This window comes from Aquarana catesbeiana, linkage group LG03 (assembly GCF_042186555.1).
Source record: "Aquarana catesbeiana isolate 2022-GZ linkage group LG03, ASM4218655v1, whole genome shotgun sequence".
In the NCBI taxonomy this organism is placed as follows: Eukaryota; Metazoa; Chordata; class Amphibia; order Anura; family Ranidae; genus Aquarana; species Aquarana catesbeiana.
Window position 1 is genome coordinate 211,413,308 of NC_133326.1, and position 15,587 is coordinate 211,428,894.

General features: G+C 42.8%; 1 protein-coding gene across 1 annotated transcript in view; it reads left to right on the forward strand.

Annotated features, from left to right (window-relative positions):
* The window catches only part of MOV10L1 (Mov10 like RNA helicase 1), a 286,876-nt gene that overhangs the window by 196,186 nt on the left and 75,103 nt on the right, over positions 1–15,587 (forward strand). The window contains exon 13 of the mRNA XM_073619737.1: positions 8,030–8,088. Within this exon, the coding sequence (XP_073475838.1) occupies positions 8,030–8,088 (59 nt within the window). The remainder of the gene's footprint in view (positions 1–8,029; positions 8,089–15,587) is intronic.

Sequence of the window (15,587 nt, forward strand, 5' to 3'; positions counted from 1 at the left end):
TATAAACATTAAATATATGGACGTCATATCTGGAGGTCTATCATGGGATATATCAGGTCTTAAACTATTAAGTAAACACACAAGACAAAAAAAAAGAAAAAAAGGGGGGGGAAAGAGCAATAAAGGAAGAGCTAAAACAAGTGTAACCGCCCTCCGGGTAAATAGAGGCACTTACTAGCATTCCCACATTATTTTTGATCATCTTAAGATACAAAAAGGGCCTTTCCTTCCTCTGTGAGTTTAAATATGTTCCACTGAGCCCAGGTTTCCAAATATATCTCGTGTCGATTTTGGGACGAGAGTATCAAGTCCTCCATCCTATTTATCTCCTCCACTCTTATAAGCCAGGACAATATAGAGGGAGGTCTTGGATCTCTCCACTGCCGTGCAATGCATGATCTAGCAGCGTTAAAAAGATGGCGCAAAATTAATTTATTATACGTCTTTTTCTGGTATATGCGAAACGCGTAGTAAAAATAAGGCCGGGTCCTCAGGAAGGGTGTATTCAGTACATTTCTGAGATAAACGATGCACTTCCTTCCAGAAGTAATCCAGTTTTGATCATGATCAGAAAATATGTAATAACGTCCCCTTGTCTTCCAGACATCTCCAACATTTGTCAGAAATCAAGGGGGAGTATTTATGAAGTATTGAGGGTGTACGATACCATTTCGTCAAGATTTTAAAATTGGTTTCCTGTACTCGTGTACATATAGAAGATTTTAAAGCCAGACTTATTTGTTTCTGTTGTATCTGCGGAAAGGTCCTATCCAACATCATTTCCCACTTCCTTATAAAGGGGGGGATATATCCCTCGGGGGGGGGGGGGGGGTAATCAATATTGCATACATTTGTGAAAGTGTGTGAGATAGTGGGCCTTTCTCTTCACATAATTTTTCTAGCTGGGTCAGCAATCTTTGAAATCTGTCTGGGGGAGGGAGGGTATTAAAAAAAATGTCGAAGTTGTGTGCCACTCCAAAAGTCAAGACTAAATCCGTCTCTTGATGAAGTCAACTCCGTTAATGAGGACCAAGTCGTAGTCTGTGCAAAATGCGAGGCCTGATAACATTGTGACTCTGCCAGTGTTTTAATTGGGCCCTCCTGTAATCCTGGGGGAAAACGAGGATTCCCCACAATAGGGTACAGGGGGGAATTGGCAGGTGATATCAGGGTAGTGGAGCATATTCTGGAGCAAATACGCAAGGTAGGGCCCACAGTTGGGTGCTTTCTAAGGGTCCGACTGAGATCTGCATATCACCAAACTAGGGCTTAAACTCTAAAGGAAAGAACTCTCCCTGCACTTTTACGTGCCACAGATGTTTCCTAGGACTTCTGGCACCAAGTTTTTCGTGGCCCAGCTATGTAAGGCTGGCACCTGGTCCTATATTCATAACTTTTCAGTCCTAGAGTCTGTGGAAGCTGCCTTTTGCTGGGGGTGCTGGGTGCACTTTTTGTGGGATTCCTAAGGACCAACCCCTTTTGCAGTACCCTACCTGTGAGAGTTCTATGGCAACCCTGTGTCTTATGAACTCCGAAAAGACTGTATAGCCACGAGTGTCACTGTGCATCAATCTCCATGCATCTATCAGAGTTCTCTTCAGAAACCTAAATCTGCCTATGTTGTCTTTAAGTTGGTCTGTTAGGGTTCATTGAAGTGTTCTTGTAGTTTTTGTATGCTAACTAATTTTGCTTTAAAATCTGAGGTGTGTCGTGTTTTTTTAAAATGCATTTCCTGTAGAAATGCATTTGTGCCTTTTTTAGTCTGCACAATTCCCCCAGAGTCTTTGTTCTCTTCTCTTGTATATGTAAGCCTTTTACATTAAGGGATACCTTTTTAACTGGAGATTAACTTCCGCCTATCAGCAATCAGGTTGCTGGTTTGAATCACAAACACAGCACTACCTGCCTGGAGTTTGCATGTTCTCCCTGTGCCTGAGTGGATTTCCTGTGGGTACTCCAGCTCCCTCCCACACCACAAGGCATGTTGGTAGGTTAATTGGCTCCTGTCTAAACTGGCCCTACTATGTGTATGTATGAATGTGAGTTAGGGACCTTAGATTGTAAATCTCTTGAGGTCTGATGTGAATGTACACTATATATGTAAAGCACTGCGTAAATTGATTGTGCTATATAAGTACCTGCAATAAATAAATAAGGTTAAAAGAGAAGTCTGGCTAAATTCTTCAGGCTAAAGCCCACTGTCGGTTGATGTCACATAGGCGGTGTAGCACAACAATGTTGACTGGATGACTGGTCCTGCTGCCTCCATAGCCCAGCGCGCCAGTTAGGGCTGGAGGGGCAGAGCAGAGAGCGGATGATGCATCTACATAGATGAGTATAGATGTTTATTTAATATCCCACACTTCTGCTTTAATCTTGAGTAATAAGAGAGGAAGAGGAGAAAAAATGGGGGGGGGGGGGGGAGTTAAGGGTTACTCTCCTGGTGGAGAAGGGAAAGGGGGAACAGGGAGAAATTAGTTAGGGGTTGGATATAGCTCAGCAAGGTGGTGATATAGGTATTATCTCAATGAGAGTTCTGTTTATCTAATTGAAACCCCTGCTCCTATCTAGTGGGACAAAGGAGGCCCTATGTGGGAATAAGAGGCCAAGTATGGGTAAAGTTGAGCTGTGCCAAGGGTGGTTAGTTATAGCAATAAGAAAACCTATCATCTCGCCCATTGGAATCTAACTGTATGCCACTAGACATATAACTAATCCTCAATCTTATGATGGTAAACAAAAATGAGTTACTGTAACTATAAACATATAGTGCAGGCCTGAGGGATCTTGCAACCTCATTTAGATGGAGGACAGTAGGGAAAAATGACCACTGCCTATAGGTAAAGTCATAATTAAATTATTGACCATACCAATAGACAGTAATGTTAGACATGGTCTGCCTGAGCTGCATGTTTGTCCTTTATGAAAGTCCAGGGAAAGGTACCCCTCAGGCAGCAGCTACTACCCATCCATCAAGGAGAACTGGCACTCAATCTCAGACAGGAGAGCAAAGACAATCCTGAGATCCCCAGGTGTCTTCTTCCAGTATATCTTTGGTCAGCAGTTAGAGAGTATAACAAGGGATTCTTGAATCATAAGGGGCTCCGCTAAGTATAGAACAATGCACGTAGAACACAAAGTCTGAAACGAAACCAGGTATGCAGGAAAAGCACATGTGGAGGTACCCCCTAAGGCTACCATTACTTGACAAGCAACCATCCATAACAGATCGATCACATGAAAGGCTAGGTCAAGACATGTCAATAAACTCCCCGCAGAGGGTTGGGTTCCATCTGTATCCCTGACCTAAAACATAACTGCATCCTGTATAAATTGTAAACTGTAAAACAAACTACTGCAAACTGCTTCAAGAAGTTGTTGCCACCAGGACCCTTGCATAGGTGACCTGCATTTGGAAGTCTGAAAGTCGTGTTTAGCTAGGTGAGACTAATGCCACCATAATAAATAATTCCTAGGATGTCCACAAGTGGGAAAGCCTAGCAAAAGCAGCAGTGCAAATGCAGAATAAAGTAGTATGATCCTTGTAGAAGTAGATCATGACCTAAAACCGAGAGCCTTAAAATATTGCGTCTCATATTCTGTTTGTGTTAGGAGAGTAAGGTTGAAATCATGAATGAGGAATATGCCACTGATAGCATTGTGATTCCCAAAATTCAGTGTATAACACAAAAGCAAAAAGTGGCCCGCATACTTTGGAAACCCAAGAGTACAAACAGCCAACTCTAGGCGAACAGCACAACCTGAGGCGAGAGGTAGAGGGTGAGTGTTGTTATTGCTCATTGTTCTGAGGGTAAATCGGACAGTTTCTTTGCTGTTAATATCTGAAGCAAGGTCTTTGTCTTCTCTGAGGCATGGGCTGTGTAGGTTGCCTGAGTTCTTGTGGAGAGTCCATCCAATTTTGCATGGGGTTCAGATGCACTTCTAGGAAACTGAATAAGTTCGGAAGCTGTGAAGAGGCATGTAGCTGGAAATGCCTGTCAGCTTTGTTTACTGATAGATGGAATGGGCAGGCCCCATTTATAGGTGGTTCCATCTTGTCATATCACTTCCAGTAGTGGCTTTAGGAGACTCCTCATGTATAGGGTCAATTAGTCTGGCAATAAGTGAATCATTTCCCCATCTAAATCTACTGGCTCTGACTTCCAAGCCCTCTTCCTAAATCTTTTTTACGCTGTAAAAATGAACACTTCATAAGACGTTGTAGGGTCGGTCATCTTGATTGCTACAGGGGCCCACAACTTGGTTTACTTGGTCTTGCTCCCATTATTTTATGGGCTCCCTGCCAAGGGTCAAATTAAGAACTTCCTTCACAGAGTTCCTGAGGTCTCGTCTGTGTGGCTTCTGGAATCAGTCGCAGCCTCACATTATTGTGGCAGCTGCAGTTCTCCACGTCCTTGACCCAGATTTGGAACGCAATGAGTTTCTGACGTGTGATACTTTTATTGTCCTCCTTAACCTTTCAATCTCGTTTCATGAGAATCTACTGAGGTAATTAGGGAGGAAAGTTGAGTTCCTCTGTCTTTCCATCCCTCTCGTCCATCAGCCAAGGAGTCAGTTGGCTGTGGTTGATAGGGCAGTAATCAAGGTATGGAGGTTCTGCATGCCTGCATTGTTCATCTGCAGTTCACCCTGATGGCACAGAGAGCTCAAAGTTGTGTCCTCACTCCTGCATTGTTTGACACTACACCCCCCTATGGCCTTTTGTTTTGCCTTAAAAGGTTCTTGGGTCATTACCCTTTCAGAATGCACCTGTTGTGTCCAGGCTGGATAGGGCTACAATGACTCTTTTCAAGGAATCTCCTTCTTTCAAAAAACCCAGCTGACTGGAAGGCGAAATCTGTTGCACATTCAGTGTACTTGGTTGCTGAATCAGCCCTGTGGGCCATCTTGGCCACGCTGCTGTGGTTCCAAATACCAATAAAATGAATAAAACCTTTGCGCCAAGGGATAGGCAACAAACAGGTGCCCCCTGTTTACATGGAGTTATCAGACCAGTTGGTCCAGGGCTTTAAGTATGTGTGTGATGCATTGCTGAATATGGTTGTCTAGCGGTGCTTTCTATGGGTTGTTGGTTGGCGGACTAGACTTTTAAAGGAGGCCCTGATGAACTTGCCATTCCAGGAGGACCAGTTCTTTGGCACAATCTGGCTTCCCATCTGACCAAGGTTGTGTATGCTTTTCACCTTAATGAGGACCTGCCTTCTCTTTGCCCATGGCTGTCTCATTCTCTGGATGTTTGTGGGTTAGATTTTTTTTCTATACCCACAGCATTTTTTTTGTTTACACTGCTAAGCATAGAGACTACGTGTCACAAACTTTCAGGAAATAAATGTTTGGGGATCTTTACAATGTAAATTTACAAATGTCAAGCCTGTTCAGATAAGCGTAGGATTTAAATAATTAAAATAATGTGTAAATGAGTATATTTACATTTTGACCATAGATATGTTTTAAAAAATTTGTAAAGGGTTTTTTTTTTTGTTTGTTTGTTTTTGTTTGTTTTTGTTACCTCACCTCACATGTAGTAATTCACAAATAAACTTTTAATGTGAGAGTTCATGCATTGCACTCTTTAAGAAAGCATCTTTTACATATTTGGAAGCGTTCTATGACTAGCTAAGGGATCCACTGTTTGACCAGAGAAAGTGAAGGGTCTGCCCTTCTCTGTCCCATACCCTGTAGTCTGTGTAATCTGATCTCCCTTCTATGCAGGTCAGTTTTTCACACACATATAGAATAAGCTGGAGAAAGCTACTGCGCTTGCCAGGAGTGCTTGACCTGCTGGCTGTAAATTTGTTTACAACATTGGAAAGAAAATATTTTTAAACACATTTTACATTTTTATGACTCCAGAGTTGCAAGTCTACGCTGTAGCTCTGAGTGGGATTCTTTTTATAATGTCGAATTAATTGGCATAATTCAGTGAAGAGTTCAGATTTCTGAAGCACTGCAAAACTCAATCTGCTGAGTTTGGGTCAGAATAGGATGAGTTCTGGCTGGTTGATATTGGTTAGAGCATTTAGGGAAGATAGAGTGCTCTCTATTAAATAAGGCAGAAAAAAACTAATTGGTAAAATCTAATATGGTTCCTGTGGATTCCAGTAGTTCATCTTTGTTTGCACTATGTTACTTAACTACCTTGGAGGTTTCAATGTTAATGCTGATAGGAGGAGAGACAGGGAAATACATTGCCCAGGTTTAAGCTTTCCTTGATCCAGAGAGACGCTCCCTCAATTAAAATTTCAGTGGATCAAGAAAATCCAAGATCAAGATAAAAGGAGTGTTTTTTTTATAATTTAAACACATTGCCAGTGTATGTACAGTGAGGACGGAAAGTATTCAGACCCCCTTAAATTTTTCACTCTGTTATATTGCAGCCATTTGCTAAAATCATTTAAGTTCTTTTTTTTTTTTTTTTTGCTCATTAATGTACACACAGCACCCCATATTGACAGAAAAACACAGAATTGTTGACATTTTTGCAGATTTATTAAAAAAGAAAAACTGAAATATCACATGGTCCTAAGTATTCAGACCCTTTGCTCAGTATTTAGTAGAAGCACCCTTTTGATCTAATACAGCCATGAGTCTTTTTGGGAAAGATGCAACAAGTTTTTCACACCTGGATTTGGGGATCTTCTGCCATTCCTCCTTGCAGATCCTCTCCAGTTCTGTCATGTTGGATGGTAAACATTGGTGGACAGCCATTTTTAGGTCTCTCCAGAAATGATCAATTGGGTTTAAGTCAGGGCTCTGGCTGGGCCATTCAAGAACAGTCACGGAGTTGTTTTGAAGCCACTCCTTTGTTATTTTAGCTGTGTGCTTAGGGTCATTGTCTTGTTGGGAGGTAAATCTTCGGCCCAGTCTGAGGTCCTGAGCACTCTGGAGAAGGTTTTCGTCCAGGATATCCCTGTACTTGGCCGCATTCATCTTTCCCTCGATTGCAACCAGTTGTCCTGTCCCTGCAGCTGAAAAACACCCCCACAGCATGATGCTGCCACCACCATGTTTCACTTGTTGGGACTGTATCGGACAGGTGATGAGCAGTGCCTGGTTTTCTCCACACATACCGCTTAGAATTAAGGCCAAAAAGTTCTGTCTTGGTCTCAGACCAGAGAATCTTATTTCTCACCATCTTGGAGCCCTTCGGGTGTTTTTTAGCAAACTCCATGCGGGCTTTCATGTGTCTTGCATTGAGGAGAGGCTTCCGTCGGGCCACTCTGCCATAAAGCCTCGACTGGTGGAGGGCTGCAATGATGGTTGACTTTCTACAAATTTCTCCCATCTCCCGACTTCATCTCTGGAGCTCAGCCACAGTGATCTTTGGGTTCTTCTTTACCTCTCTCACCAAGGATCTTCTCCCCCGATAGCTCAGTTTGGCCGGACGGCCAGCTCTAGGAAGGGTTCTGATCATCCCAACCGTCTTCCATTTAAGGGTTATGGAGGCCACTGTGCTCTTAGGAACCTTAAGTGCAGCAGAAATTTTTTGTAACCTTGGCCAGATCTGTGTCTTGCCGCAATTCTGTCTCTGAGCTCTTCAGGCAGTTCCTTTTTGACCTTGTGATTCTCATTTGCTCTGAAATTGCACTGTGAACTGTAAGGTCTTATAGAGACCGGTGTGTGGCTTTCCTAATCAAGTCCAATCAGTATAATCAAACACAGCTGGATTCAAATGAAGGTGTAGAACCATCTCAAGGATGATCAGAAGAAATGGATAGCACCTGAGTTAAATATGAGTGTCACAGCAAAGGGTCTGAATACTTCTTTTTTTAATAAATCTGCAAAAATGTCAACAATTCTGTGTTTTTCTGTCAATATGGGATGCTGTGTGTACATTGAGGGGAAAAAAATGAACTTAAATGATTTTAGCAAATGGCTGCAATATAACAAAGAGTGAAAAATGTAAGGGGGTCTGAATACTTTCCGTCCTCACTGTATCTCATTCATTTGTTAAACTTGTGTCTGGGATTGCTCTTTAAACCAGTTCTGTACAATATGTTTGGTACAGAGTCACAAGCAGAAGATGCCAGTTTGCTGTTGAACAAGCAGAACATCTTGGGAGAGCAGGTAAGCACTTCTGGAATTCCTCCTGAAAAATAGTAGCGCATGTCCTAGTACGCGAGTATCCACTAGGCACTCCTGTGCTTACAGCCTAATTTCTGTAGATCTGCAGTGAGCATGTACTGCCTCTAACGGCTAGCCTCATTGCCTAGGCAAGCTGAGCAGAGGTCACCCCCCCCCCCGAAGACATGTCCCAGAAGACTTCTGGACCATTCACAGGGCACATCATGGCATGCGCAGTGGGGAGCCAGCTGTGACAACTATTGGCGTGGCAGTGGTAGGGACCAGAAGACTGGCGAATAGCCAGTCCGGGTGAGGACAGCACTGGATCCCTGGACTGCTAAGTGTCCTTCGGCTGATAAAGTTTTTGTATCTGTTGACTTTTTAACTGCTTGTCATATGACGGCCAGGCGGCGCGGCTCTCATTGCGGGAGGGCATCCTATGACGTCCTCCCATTTAAACAGGGAATGCGCGCGCATCCCTGTTCCTTTGGTGGCGACGTGTCACAGAGACACCGCTCGCCACTGAGGGGGGTGAACAGACATTGGGCATGGCTGTTTACCACGTGACTTCATCACGGCCGATCACAGATGGTCCCACCCTACTGTGCACGCGCAAAAACGTCGGTGGCAGCGTGTTCCCAGGAACACTGCTCGTCACTGACGCAATTGGCCAGCTGTTTACCCACATGATCGGCTGTGATTCTTTCACAGCCGATCACTAAATGTCAACAAACCGCAGTAACGAGATGTTACCGGGTTCTCCTCCTCACACACCGATCGTGTGTGAGAAGGAGATTGCGGTAACATCTCGTTACCGCTTACCGTGTACACCAATCACACTGATTGCCCCCCCCAATAAAGAGGACCTGTCACCACCCATCAAAGTACCTGTCACAGTCCATCTGAGTACCTGTCACAGTCCATCTGAGTACCTGTCAGAGTACCCGAATACCTGTCACCAGGCCATCGGAGTACCCGAGTACCTATTTGCAGCCCATGCCTCGTAGAATATACATTGGGTTGTTTGCTTTCCAAAATGGGGTCATTTTGTGGGTAATGCCACTGTCCTGGTGCTCCAGGACCTTCAAAAGTGTGATAGGTAGGAATGAGATGTGTAATTTATGCTCCTAGAACTCCTGAAGGTACTACTTCAATGTTGGTCCTCTGTATGTGGCCAGGCTGTGTAAAAGTCTTACACATGTGGGCAATTCCATTGTCCTGGTGCTCCAGGGCCTTCAGAAGTGTAATAGGTGGTTGAGAAATGAGATATGTCATTTATGCTCGTAAAACGCCTGAAGGTGCTACTTCAATGTTGGTCCTCCTGTATGTGGTCAGGCTGTGTAAAAGTTTCACACATGTGGTATCGCCATACTCTGGAAGAGTAGCAGAATGTATTTTGGGGTGTAATTTATTGTATGCATATGGGGTGTGTGAGAAATAACCTGATATGACAATTTTGTAAAATAAAAAATAAAAAAAATCTTCATTTTGCAAAGAATTGTGGGAAAAAATGACAACTTAAAAAAACTCACCATGCTGCTTACTTAATACCTTGGAATGTCTCCTTTCTAGAAAGGGGTCATTTGGGGGGCATTTGTACTTTTCTGACTGTCTCAAGAAATGAGATTCACCTGATGTACTGAAGGTCTGATCAAATGTGATCATTTTTCAGAGATTGGCACCATAGTTTGTAGACTCTGTAACATTCACAAAGACCAAATAATATACACTAATTTGGGTTATTTTTACCAAAGATATGTAGCAGTATAAATTTTGGCAAAAATTTATGAAGAAAATTACTAATTAGCAAAATTTTATGACAGAAACAAAGAAAAAGGCATTTTTTTTTCACAAAATTTACGTTTTTTTTTTATTTATAGCACAAAAAATAAAAAAAACACTAGTGATTAAATACCACCAAAAGAAAGCTCTTTGTGTGAAAAAAAAGGACGCAAGTTTCATATGGCTATAGTGTTGCATGTCTGAGTAATTGCCATTCAAACTGTGAGAGCGCTGAAAGCTGAAAATTGGTCAGGGCAGGAAGGGGGTGTAAGTGCACTGTATTGATGTGGCTAAATACAGTGCACTTATTTACCCCGACAGGTACTCGGACTACCACCACTGCAAAAGGATTAAAAACATCACAATAGTGTCATAGCTGGCCTAGCAGCTGCAAGCAACACACCTTCATTCGCACACAAACACACATACACTGCTAAAACCAGAGGAAATAATGAAAGTCCAGGTTGCACAGGATATTAGGGTGATACGTTTAGGGCATTGTTTGCCAATAGAGTTGACTAAATCCCTGACAGAAGATGTGACATACAATATCTGTTCCTGGATAACGTATGATCCAGGACAGACCCTCTATAATCAGGTATGTGTTTGAGAAGCAGAGTCCCGAATGGATCACTTCAGCTGGATGTAAGTGAAAGTGAGCTCATTAATGGAAGCTGGCCGGATCAAAGTACCTCCATAAGCGCCAGTATACCATTCCCTGTGACTTCAGCAAAGACCATGCCACTACTGTACAGAGCATATAGTGCATCTGGAAAGTATTCACAGTGATTCACTTTTTCCACATTTTGTTATGTTACAGCCTTATTCCAAAATGGATTAAAATCCTTATTTTCCTCAAAATTCTAAAAACAATACCCCATAATGACAACATTAAAGAAGTTTGTTTGAAATCTTTGCAATTTTATTAAAAATAAAAAAAATCACATGTACTTCACAGCCTTTGCTATGACACTCAAAATTGAGCTCAGGTGCATCCTGTTTCCACAAATCATCCTTGAGATGTTTCTACAACTTGATTGGCTGCTGTGGTAAATTCAGTTGATTGGACATGATTTGGAAAGGCACACACCTGTCTATACAAGGTCCTTCAGTTAACGGTGACTGTCAAAGCACAAACCAAGCCATGAAGTCCAAGGAATTGTCTATAGACCTCTGAGACAGGATTGTATGGAGGCACTAATCTGGGGAAGGGTACATAAAAATTTCTGTACCATTGAAGGTCACAATGAGCACAGGGGCCTCCATCATCCGTAAATAGAAGAAGTTTGGAACCCCCAGGAATCTTCCTAGAGTGGGCTGCCCGGCCAAAATGTGCGATCGGGAGAGAAAGGCCTTAGGGAGCTGACCAAGGGCTCAATGGTCACTCTGACGGAGCTCCAGCATTTCCCTTTGGAGAGAGGAGAACCTTCCAGAAGAACAACCATCTCTGCAGCACTCCACCAATCAGGCCTGTATGGTAGAGTGGCCAGACAAAAACAACTCCTTAGTAAAAGGCACATGACAGCCCATCTGGAGTTTGCCAAAAGGCACCTGAAGGACACTCAGACCATGAGAGGCAAAGTTCTCTGGACTGATGAAGCAAAGATTGAACTCTTTGACCTGAATGACAAGCTTCACATCTGGAGGAAACCAGGCACCGCTCATCACCTGGCCAATATCATCCCTACAGTAAAGCATGGTGGTGGCGGCATCATGCTGTGGGGATGTTTTTCAGCGGCAGGAACTGAGAGACTAGCCAGGATCAAGGGAAAGGTGAATGCAGCAATGTACAGAGCCATCCTTGATGAAAACTTTCTCCATAGTGTTTTGGACCTCAGACTGGGGTAAAGGTTCATCTTCAACAGGACAACAACCCCTAAGCACACAGCCAAGATGACAAAAGAGTGACTTCGGAACAATCTGTGAATGTCCTTGAGTGGCCTAGCCAGAGCCCAGACTTGAACCCAATTGAACATCTCTGAAGAGATCTGAAAATGGCTGTGGACCGACGCTCCCCATCCAACCTGATAGAGCTTAAAGTGGAGTTCCACCCAGAAGTGGAACGTTCGCTTATCTGATTCCTCCCCCTCTGGTGCCATATTTGGCACCTTTTCGAGGGGGCGCGTGTCCCCACTGCCGGGAGACCAGGCCACGGCGAAGTGGGTTAGCAGCTCGGCCCCCCTTCTCCCTCCCCTTCTGCCGGGCCAGTAAGAGAGTGCAGCGGGCTTTGCGCATGAGCAGTAGGGACCCAGCCGTGAAGCCGAAAGGCTATACTGCCGGGTTCCCTTACCAGCAATGGCAGCAGCAGCTCCCGACCAGCGGGTGTAAACTTCGGCTGCGGTGCCGACATCACTGGACTCCAGGACAGGTAAGTGTCCTAATGTTAGGTCAGCAGCTACAGTATGTGTAGCTGCTGACTTTTAATTTTTTCTTTAATTCAATAGGTTTTTATTGAGTATTTCAAGAAGTAAATACAGAAAATGAAAAATGAAAGTAAATGGGTTGCATAACATAAAGTAGGGTAATAAGTGATATACATCTTAGTGTGATATACTTCAGAAGTTACAATCCTGAGATAAGTATATAGGTATAGTATTAGACCTACTGGTACTGTTAATACGATAAAGTCACCTCATGTAACAATTAAATCATAACCTATATGGCCATATAGGCCAAGTTTTTTCGAAGGTCGCACATTTTGATGAGTTTATTGCTATGAGACGTTCAAAAGTATAGTTCCTGTTAACAGCTGTAACTATGTCTGTCATATTCAAGGCTGTTGTGGATTTCCAGTTACGTAGGATCATTGATCTTGTCTCTAGCAGTATGTGATTCACTACAGGTCTGAAGTCCGTATGAAATTTATCTATGTTTAAGTGTAAGATTGCTAAAGTCGGGTCTGGGGGTGTGAGCATTCCTGTTATAGAGGAGATTAGGTGAAATATTTGATTCCATGTGCTTTTAACTGTGGGGCAATACCATAGCATGTGTAGTAAAGAACCCGTGTATCCACATGCTCTCCAACAAAGTGGTGATGTTCCAGGGAAATAGTTCGCCAATCTATATGGAGTGTAATGCCATCTATTAGCCAGTTTAATTGCTAGTTCCCAGTGCTTAACACAATGAGAGGCTTTATGTATTTCTTTGGATGACTGTCGCCATTGTTCTGGTGAGATGATAGTGCCCAATTCATCATCCCATTTTTTCATTGCTGTAGTTTTGAGGAATGTACTTTTATCCCTTATTTTATGGTAGAAAAAGGATATACCTTTTGTGTTATTATCAGCATTTGAGTAAAATTGCCATATTGTATTTGGGACAGAGATAGTCGGTCTAGAGCAGGATTTAAGAAAGTGTGTGATCCCCAGGTATAAGAGTTTCCTGTCATTCGGGAGGTTATACTGGGACATAATCTGATTAATCGTTTTTAATTGTGTTCCATTATAGAGATCTAAGATGCCTTTGCTTGTCAAGTGATTTACCTTCAGTAAAGGAATCTTTGTCTCTAGTAGCGTCAGGGGTATGGTGTATTGTATTTCTTGAATATCATTGTGTTTCTGTTCGAGTATGAATCTCCATGCTCTCACTGAGATCTGCATAGGGGGAGTAAAAGTTGACAGATTCCATGTTGACCACCCATTGCTTAGCAATAGTAAGGTTAAATCTTTTGTTGGGGCTAATGCCATTTCAATGTCTACCTATAGTGGTGTGTCCTCGGTTTTGAACCATAGTTTGGTCTGGTCTAGTCTGACTGCCCAGTAGTAGTCATATAAGTCCGCTAGGCCTGCCCCTCCTATTTTTTTTATGAAACTTGAGGTTGTTTCTGGAGCATCTAGCTTTTTTACCATTCCATATATATTTCCAACCTAATTTTGTCATGTTGTGGATATAGTGAATAGCTATGTGGATTGGTAAGGAGCGAAACATATACAATATTTGCGGTAATATCATCATCTTATATGCTGTAATTCTTCCAAGCCATGCTATTTCCTTATTGGACATATTCCTGATTTGGGCTTCCAGTGTGGCCATTAGTGGGATCATATTGGTTCTGACAAGCGTGGAGGTTTTATTGGTAAGTGTGATACCAAGGTATGTTATGCCTCCTAAGTTCCACGTATAAGGCAATTGTGACTGAAGCAGTTTGCGTTTGTGGGGTGGGACTCCTAGATCCAATATTAATGATTTGGTGAAGTTAACTTTATAGTATGAGATTTCCCCAAATGTGCTAAGAATTGCATGAGCTTGCGGTAATGATGTGGCCGGATTGGTCAGGAGGAGGATTACATCGTCAGCAAAGAGGTTTATGGTGTGCGAACTGGAGCCAAACCGGAAGCCCATAATCAGGGGGTGAGACCTTATGGTTTTAGCTAGGGGTTCAATGATTAAGTTGAAAACTGTTGGGGATAGGGGGCACCCCTGTCTTGTCCCATTGGTGATGTTGAATGGTTTAGATAAAAACCCAGAGGAATAAACCTGTGCCGACGGGCATGAATAAAGAGCCAGAATGGCTTGCAGTATGGGACCCTTGAACCCAAACTTGGTAAGAGTCATTTTCATATAAGTCCAATGGACTCTGTCGAACGCCTTCTCTGCGTCAATCGACAATAGCAGAGAAGGCGTTCGAGTTCTTTCAGCAAAATTTATGACATTCACAATTCTTCTGGTTGCATCAGAGGTTTGCCTCCCCCTCACAAAACCCATCTGGTCGCGCTTTATGATGTTTGGGATTATGTCTGTTAATCTTTTGGCTAACAGTTTGGCATATATTTTGATATCGGAGTTTAGGAGAGAAATAGGTCCGAAGTTTGCTGGTGTGGTGGGTTCTTTGCCTGGTTTTGGTAATGTCACTATGTAAGCTTTCAACATATCTTGAGGAAGAGTTGCGGTCTCGTAAGCTTTGTTGTATATGGTTGACATATGCGGTGATAGAGTATTGGCAAATGTTTTGAAGTATTCATTGGAAAATCCATCCGGCCCTGGAGATTTTCCATTGGGAAGAGTGTGTATTATTTGTTCTATTTCCCGTATTGTGATTTCTAACTGGAGTGTGGAAAGAGTTGGGAGATTAATATTCTTTAGGAATGTTTCAATCCGTTCCACTGTTGGTTGGTGCGTGTTGGGATCTGTGTGCAGGTTGTATAGTGAGCCATAGTAATCTGCAAATTGGTCAGCTATAGCTTGAGGGTTTATAATTTTATGTGGTAGTGTAGGATGCTGTAGGAATGCTATTCTCGTTTTGGTGCGAGCCGCCTTTAATCTGTTTGCTAGATATTTGCCTGCTCTATTAGCATTTGCGTAATAGTTTAGTTGAAGGCGTCGGAGATGCATGTCATATTGTTGGGAGAGAATATTTTTTTAAGTTTTTCTCTGAGTTTAATTTTTCAGTTAATGGTAATGTAGGGGATTAGGGGGTAGCATCATGTATTTCTAAAAGGATAGTGTTAAGCTGCTGAGTCCGTCTCCTCTTTTCTCTGGCTCCTGTTTGAATTAAAACGCCTCTCATGAAGGCCTTGTGTGAGTGCCATAAGATGTATGGGTCAGTGACTGATCCAACATTGTCTAAGAAAAAGTGTTTTAAGTGCTGAGATAGTAGTGTTTGGAATTGTGGGTCTTGGAGAATGCGTGTATTGCAACGCCAGATGAGGGCTGAGGAGGACATTCCCCTCTCCGCAATAGATACAGAAATAGCGGAGTGGTCTGACCACGTAATATCATGG